The sequence below is a fragment of the Camelus ferus genome, chromosome 27 (genome assembly GCF_009834535.1).
Source record: "Camelus ferus isolate YT-003-E chromosome 27, BCGSAC_Cfer_1.0, whole genome shotgun sequence".
Lineage (NCBI taxonomy): Eukaryota > Metazoa > Chordata > Mammalia > Artiodactyla > Camelidae > Camelus > Camelus ferus.
This window is the reverse complement of record NC_045722.1, coordinates 16,016,510-16,024,413: the sequence shown is the minus strand read 5'-3', so window position 1 is coordinate 16,024,413 and position 7,904 is coordinate 16,016,510. Positions and strand designations below refer to the sequence as shown.

At 51.8% G+C, this 7,904-nt stretch overlaps 1 protein-coding gene across 2 annotated transcripts in view; it reads left to right on the top strand.

Annotated features, from left to right (window-relative positions):
- Positions 1-1,519: 1,519 nt before the first annotated feature.
- FAM174B (family with sequence similarity 174 member B) overlaps positions 1,520-7,904 on the top strand; it is a 31,169-nt gene continuing 24,784 nt past the window's right edge. Inside the window, exon 1 of one of the 2 annotated variants that reach the window (XM_032468845.1) lies at positions 1,520-2,066. In XM_032468845.1, the coding sequence (XP_032324736.1) occupies positions 1,720-2,066 (347 nt within the window). In that variant the 5' untranslated portion in view covers positions 1,520-1,719. The remainder of the gene's footprint in view (positions 2,067-7,904) is intronic. The other variant, XM_032468846.1, reaches the window with a different exon arrangement.

Here is a 7,904-nt window from a genome sequence, read left to right as displayed (position 1 = left end):
CAAGCTGGACTATTCAACGTGCATTTCAAATAGTACCTCCTGGGTGATGACTTCTGATAAGCTGATTATTGTTCATCCCACTAAATCAAAATGTATCACACTGTATGTGGCAGGCACCTTCTTAGATGCTCCAGTAAATCCTGCTTCCTGATTTTCACACCCTTGTACCCTCCCCTTTCCCTGAGTGCAGATGAGATCTCTGACTTGCTTCTAACCAACAGAATATAGACAGCGTAGGTGTTGGCATGTCACTTCTGTGATCAGGTTTCCTAAGATAGTGACTTCTGTCTTACTCAGAGAGTCTCCCTGTTGGCGTCTAGACTTGCACATACTGATGAGGACAGCTGCCATGCTGGAAAGGTCCACGTGGCAAGACATCCTTGAGCCAACAGCCAGTGGGGAACTGAGGCTCTCAGTCCAACAGCCCATGAAGAGCTGAATCTGGTCAGTGACCACTGATTGAGCTTGGAAGCAGATCTGTCCTCAGGTGAGCATTCAGATGAGACCCCCAGCCCCAGATGATACCTTGACTGCACCTTTGTGAGAGACCCTGAAACAGAGGATGCTGCTATATGCTCAGATTCCTAAACTACAGAAATTGATATAATTTATGTGTGTTGTAAGCCATAAAGATTTGGGATAATTTGTTAGGCAGCAATAGCTAACTAATACACTGTACTATCTTTATTTATCTGCCACTTTCTCTAGTAGGGCAAGGAGTGAGTTGTTAAGGTCACTGAGTACTTGTCATGTGTGTTTACCTGTTTACCCGCCACTGAAGAGCTTCCTGCCAGGATCCATCCTCATGTTGAAAAGTGGAACTTGAGGACCTCAGTGTAGTTCCTAGTGCTCCAGGAAAGCCCTCTATGCCCTCCATCAGTTCCCACCTTTGGGCCTCACACTAGAACCTCTATAATTGTCTTTGTCCACTGAAGCATAATTTAGCTTACGAACCAGAGGCAGCAAGGCAGTTGCACCCTGGGGTCTGAAACTTCAATCCGGGAGGGAGACTGTTAATTCTGTGAATGCAGAAACACACATCCTAATCCAGTTCATAAGCAGAGGCGCAAAATGTCTGAAAAATTGAAGCCATGAAATAAACTCTTTTTGAGAAAAAGAAGGAAATTGAAGGTATATTGAACTATATGCACTGCACAGGGAATTGGGCAACCCACTTCATTCACTCTCGAGGCATTAGTTTCTGAAAACTGTAAAATGGAGGTTTACGCCAGGTTGCATAGTCTTTGATTCTTAGTCTGACAGAATCTGGGTTGCTGTGAGCCAGCTCTCTGGGTCCTAAATCAACCATTAAAGGAGGATAACAGAAATACCTGTCTCCTAAGGGAGTCGTAGATAAATAGAAATAGATAAAAAACGCAATGTGCAGCACGGCACCTGGCCATCATTACTTCTCCAAGGGGTCCCAAGTCCTGGGGGAACTGGGGCCGCCGGGAGCGCAGCGCGGCCCGCACCCGGCCTGGTGGCCGGCCCCGCCCACGTGGGGCCCCGGCCCCGTCGAATGACTCGGTGCAACGTGTTGGTGGCGGCGGCGGCGGCGACGGGCGGCGCGGACTCTTCCGGGCGCCGCAGCTTCCTGCCGAGCACCGCGCAGCCGCCTCGCTTCGCCGCGGGAGCCCCCGGTGCAGGCCTCGGCGCGGGTGCGGGATCCCGGGCTCCGCCGCCCGCGCCCCGCCCGGCCCCGCGCCTCCCGACCGCACCATGCGCGCCGCGCCGCCGCCTCCCGCGCGGCCCCTGCGGCTGCTGCTGCTGCTGCTCGCGCTTCTGGCCGCGCCCGCCGCCCGCGCCAGCAGAGCCGAGTCCGCCGCCGCGCCGCAGCCCGGACCCGAGCTCCCGCCGCAGCCGCCGCCCGGCCCGGGGCCCGGGAACGCCACCTGGGCGGGATCCGGAGCGGCGGCGGGCGGCGGCGGCCTCAGCAGCAGCGGCAACGCCCTGGTGACCCGCATCTCCAGCCTGCTCCGCGACCTGCCCACCCTGAAGGCGGCCGTGATCGTGGCGTGCGCCTTCATCGCCCTCCTCATCGCCTGCCTGGTGCTGCGTGTCTTCAGGTGGGTCCGCCGCCCCTTTCCAACCCCCGCGGGCCAACCTGCGCCGCCAACCTGCTGTCACCGCCCGCCCGCCGCACCTGCGCGCAGGGATGCTCTGGCCTGGCGCCTGGGTGCGCTCAGACTAGCCAGAGTCTCCTGGCCTTGCCCCGCAGGGCGGCGCTCGGCCGGCTTCCCTGCTATACACACTCTAGGAATTTTCTCGCCTTTTAACGATATAATATAAATTCCTTTATACATAATTCCTTTTAACTCTTCGGTAATGCTTTATACTAACACTAGCGCTCCGAATTCTGACATCTTACACGGAATTTACGGTTATACCCATTTCATAGATGAGGAAAAAATTTCCAGAGACTTATCCAAGTGAACTCAGTGGTGGAAGTAGGATTTGAACCCAGGTCCCTCTGACTTTAACCTTACCCACCTTGCTACTTCTCCCTCTGAGGGCACCTGCTACACCTGCCTTTTTTTTTTTTTTCCTTTCATTGGTTCTGCTACCGAAAGAAGCAATGTCTAGCGTGTGGGGATGCCCCCGGGGAAACCTGTTGGAGGCAGCTTTGCGCCAAGGTTTGGAGCTGGGCTCCAGAATGTTTGGTGACCTTTGGTGGCCTCAGGGAATTTCTGCCTACACCCCTGTCTGAATGAACTGCTAGAATGAAGATTTACAGGGTCATAAGGCATCTTGGAGAGGCTTTTGTAGGTTGCTCAAGTTCAGGGAGAAAGTGGGAAGTTAGGAAGGATGGCGGGGGTTCCTGGAGTAGTGAGATGGAAGGGCTACACCCCTGGGCAGGTAGGACATTATCACCAACACCTGGGAAATTCTGGTTTTGCAGGAAATGAACCAAATGTGTCCTGTTACTCAGGCAGGCCGCTGGGAAATCTGGGTGCGTGCGTGTCTGTGTGTGTGTGTGTGTTTGTGTAAATTACTCACAGCCAGTTCCCTCCCCTTCCAAGTGTACACAGTGTGCTTGAGTGTTTGATCAGCTGTTGGAGGTTTGAGGCCAGGGGCTTGCTCTCTCCAGGGAAGCATTTGCAGAGCAGGAGCAGAAACTAGATCTGGAAAGGCAGGATGGGGAGCTGTCCCTTGAGGTTTGCTGTTGGTTGCTGTGTGACTTTGAGTCAAGGTGTTTCTTTGTGGATCTACAGAATGAAATGTCAGTGGTCCTGAGAAAATGGAGAAGGGGGACCTGTGGGCCCACATCCACCCCACCATCCCCTGTCCTGGCTCAGGCCACATTGTTCTTCACTGAGCTGGTCCCTGATGTGCAGCAGGCATTGAATTGACCTCTTTCCACCCCATCCTTCCCACCGCCCTCCATCCTCCGCTACCAAACCTCCATGGCTCCTGGTAGCTGCTATCTGGATGTGGCATTCAGAACCCTTGCAAACTGGCCTGAGTGCACCTTGTGGACATTAGCCAGCCCTTCCGAGCCTCCCCTCTGTTGCTTCCCTCCTAACGCTCCACGCAACTGGTGTGTGCTTTCCTGCTTCGGGGCCGGTTCCCTCCGCACACTCGCCGTGACTGCCTGCAGCCCCAGGGCCCCGCTCCCACACTCCTTCCTCTGGGTAGTTCTCCTGGACATCCGAGCCAGGCTGTTGCTTCCTCTTCTGGCCTCCCCCAGCCCCGGCTTTGTGCATCCTCTGCGCAGCTGGGCGTCCCGGTGTGATGCCCAGCACTCACGCCCAGCAGGCAGTCCTGGAGGGTGGGGGTGTCGGGTCCCCGTGCCCGACACTGGCCTGGCATTCAGTGGGTGCGCCGCAGTCCTCTGCTGACTTCCTGATGGTTCACTCGGAGTAAACGTTGATGCCCAGAGCAGCTCTGAGCCTGGAGGTTTGAAACATTTCGCTCAAAATAGGCCATCAAGCCCACAAGGCGGTGTACTGTTTAAGAAGGTATTTGAACTATTTTGCCAGTCTGCTCCTTATTATCCAGGAGTGGGGGAGAAAAGCAAGCAGCGTGGGGCCAGATGCGAGGGTACTGAGCCGCGTGTTTGAGCAGCAGGGCCGGCGCTTGGGACTGGAAAGGATGGGTCCTTGCTGGCCTTGTGAGCTGTGTTGAGAGAAGGTCTGACTCCTTAGGAGAAGCCGGTTATGGACGTGATCTGCTGTTTTTCCCCAGCAGGGTGTTCTGATTGGGGCGAGTTTGCAGGTGGACAGCTGCCACCCTGGGTTCTGATGTGGATAGGAACTTACAGCATTTTACAGCTGGGAAGGGCCTGGGTGGTACACAGTCCCCATGTGCTCCTTTGTAGAGGAGAAGTTTGCATCCCAGGGAGTGGAGTAAGTCATCCAGTGGATTCTGTAACACTCCCAAGTCTGTGGCCGAGGTAGGGCCAGCGCCCCATCTCTACCCCATGGTCTGTACTGCAGCCTTTCCACAGTCCTCTGAAGGCTTCCTGAGGGCCCGCTGCCCTGGCTGGATCTTCTCCCCACCTGCTCCCTCTCCTAGCACACAGTCTCCATGTCCTGGCCATTCTGCCCCGAGAAGTCTCCCTGAGACTGTCTCACCTGTACCACCCCCTCCCCCACAGGAGTTTCCCCACCTGCCAGCGCTTCGGCCTAGCTCGCCTCCCTCATCTCCAGAACCACAGCATCTCCTTCATACTGGTGCCAGCCTTGTCCCCGCTCGGTCCATCTTCCCTCTTCTGGTCTCATCCTCTTACTGCCCACTCATCCCTCCCAAGCACAGGCTCCTTAGCTTTTCATGAGCAGGGCCCTGCCTCCCTCCTGAGCCCCCATCTCGACTCTCCCCACCACCCCATCCCTGCTGGACCTCCAGGCATTCTCCAGAGGCAGCCTGTGGTGTTGGTGCTGCATGTCACTCTGACCCTCTGCCTGGCATCCCCTCTGCCACCAAGACTATCTGACCAGCCCATTGCTGTTTGCCTGCCTGTGTCCTCTGAGATGCCTCCCAGCCAGGCCCCCTCTCCCCCAGTGCTCCCAGAGCTCACTCAAGGTTTGAAGTTTCTACTTGGAGTCAAGAGGGTCGCTGAACATGCCAGGTGGAGGGCTCCCGAGAGCAGGGCCTGTCCTTCGTCATTTGTGTCTCTCTAACACCTACTGGGGCTCCAAGCACAGGCTGGCATCTAATGAAGATACCTTGAGCAAATGAATGTTGAATTCCTAAGGATTTTACCTTCCTGATGCTTCTCAAAATGTCCTCGTTGACTAGACGTAGGACTGACGCTGGGGACCTGTGAGGTAGGGACCTGTTTGGATGGTGGCCCTCTGTTTCCTTAATGATGGATACAGAGAAGAGAGGAAGGTAAGGGAGGAAGGATGTCATAAGTGTTACTCCTTATTAATAACCCTTGCCCAGTTGTCTGTTTTCCCTGAAGGAGTCACTTTGCCAGACAGCAGAAAAAATGTGGATCCAAGGAAACTGTTCAAATTAGGAGCAAAGAATGTGTGTGGTGGTGAAAAAATATATACCTTTGATAAGCAACTCCATTTCTAAGGCATACACATTTTTCACTGTGATACCTATTCTTTGCTTCTGACTTTATGCAGTAGAAGAGGAAGCAAAGATGCATGAGCAGTGAAGTCCAGAGCAGTTCTGTTTGATAGTGAAAAGGTTTAAATAACCTCACGATCCAACAATTGGGCATTGGTTAAATACATTACGGTCATCCTGGCAGTGCAGTACTGTGCAGCTGGTAAAAATGATGATGGTGGTGGTGGGGTGCGCATAGCTCAGTGGTAGAGTGTGTGCTTAGCATGTACGAGGTCCTGGGTTCCATCCCTGGTACCTCCATTGAAAAATTTTTTTTGAAAAGTGGTGATGTTAGTACTTACTATATATTGCTGAGTGGAACAGGTTACAAAACAGTTATGTGTAGCGTCAACTCATTACAATAAATTACATGTATCTCTACATATGAATGTGCAAAGCAGTTTTTTTGTGTGTGCACATGTGTGACTGTGGGTGATTCTTACTTATTTATTGGTACTTACTCATTATTCATGATGTGTTTCTACATTGTCTGAATTGCCTTACAATGGACATTTTTTCAGTTTCTCTTTCCCTGTCGGTACTCTCAGATCCTTGCTGCATCCTTAGACGTGCCTTCCCGAGGACCTGTACAAGAGCGTCTGGGGTGCACACCTACGGGTGGGATGTCTGGGTCCCAGGGGTACTCATACTTGGCTTCCTTGAGTTCGTACCAGTTTGTCTCCTCATCGGCAGTGCCTGTGGGTTCTCAGCTCCTCCCATCGTATCTGACACTTAGCATTATCTGACTTTCTAACGTTTTCCAACCAGATGGGTATAGCTGAGTATCTCTGCTTGCTTTTGCTGACCTCCATTTCCTACTGAAGTTGAGCAGCTGTCTCTTCCCAGACTTATTAATCTATCTGATGTTCCCATCTGCGGAATCATTTACAGCTTTCTCATGTATTTTAATGATTAAGGAAAACTATTTTAAGACTGCAGACAAAATTGGAAGGAGGGAAAGGGAGTTTGGAGGCAGATGCCCTCCAGCGACGGTACCTTCATGCGTGTGTGTATGTGTGTGTGTGTGTGCGCACGTGTGTGTGCGTGTGCATGTGTGTGTGTGTGCGCCATTTTGCCTGGCTCCCAGTAGGGCGGTCCCCGCTGGGGTCTGTTACTGGACATGTTTGTGAGAGCTGGAAGGGAACGAACACAGAAGCTGTGTTTAGGAAGTAGAAAACAGCACGTCCTCCAGTTTTTGGACGTTGGGAAGCACCTCACGGGGTTGTATGGATTCAGGGATGACACGTGTAAGCCAGTGGCTGCTTTTCTCAGTATCTTCTGCCCCATGTGCTCTCTGAGGTCTGACTTTACCCCTTGAGATCTAGGGGGGAATCTGACTTTGCTTTCTGGTGTCTCATGAACAAGGTGAAGGCAAGTCGGAAACTCCCACCTGAAACTACAGCTTTCCTTTCCTCCTGGGGAGCCGTTCCCCGTCCTGGCAAATCTCCCAGCTTAACTGCCCAGGCCACATTTCTTCCAGATCTCTCTTGGCTGCATGCCCAGCCGCTTCTTTCAAAAGCTGTGTAAAAGCCTCTTATCTGAAAGGAGGGTTGGTCTTGGTGCTTCTTGGGGGAGGAGGAGGAAGATGAATTCTAGGTGATCGGACATTATCATTCTTGAATCAGTGGCAAAGGTGCCCACCGCCATGTCCTGAAGACTCTGGACCCGAGGACGCTTAGTTAATTACTAAGCCACATCTTTGAAAAGGAACGAAAACTTCCCTGCTTATCCTGGACTCCGAGGTTTCCCATTGTCTGTGTATTTACATTTGTACTAAGAATGAAAGTTATTTAAGAGAAAATATAGAAGCTTAGTACTTTCATGGTTTGGGGCAAGTGTTCTGAAACGTTTTTTTGTGATTGCTCATTAATATATCAATATTATTTTAATAAATTGGAGCTTTGGGCAGAGCCCTGGTTAGAAAGCTGAGCCCCTTTTTTCTGACCTTTGAGATTGTGGCACTTGTGTTGCCCCAGGAGGTCATTTTTGATTGTTTGACCAAGCTTTTGCACTGGGGGAAAAGCTATAGAAGTGAAACATATTTATCCTCATTTTTATTTTTCAAGTGGATTTTCTTTTTCCTTTGTTTACCCGTTTTATTGAGATAAAACTGACACGCAGCCCTGTGTAAGTTTTTAACGTAATGACTGGATTACATGTATTGTGACATGATTAGCACAATAAGTGTAGTTGATATCCGTCATCTCATATAGATGCCAAGCAAAAGGAAAAAAATCACTTTTCTCCCTCATGATGAGAACTTTTGCAGTCTAGTCTCTTAGCATCTTTCTTACGTATCACACAGCAGTGATACAGTCACGCTGCCCATTCCATCCCCAGGACTT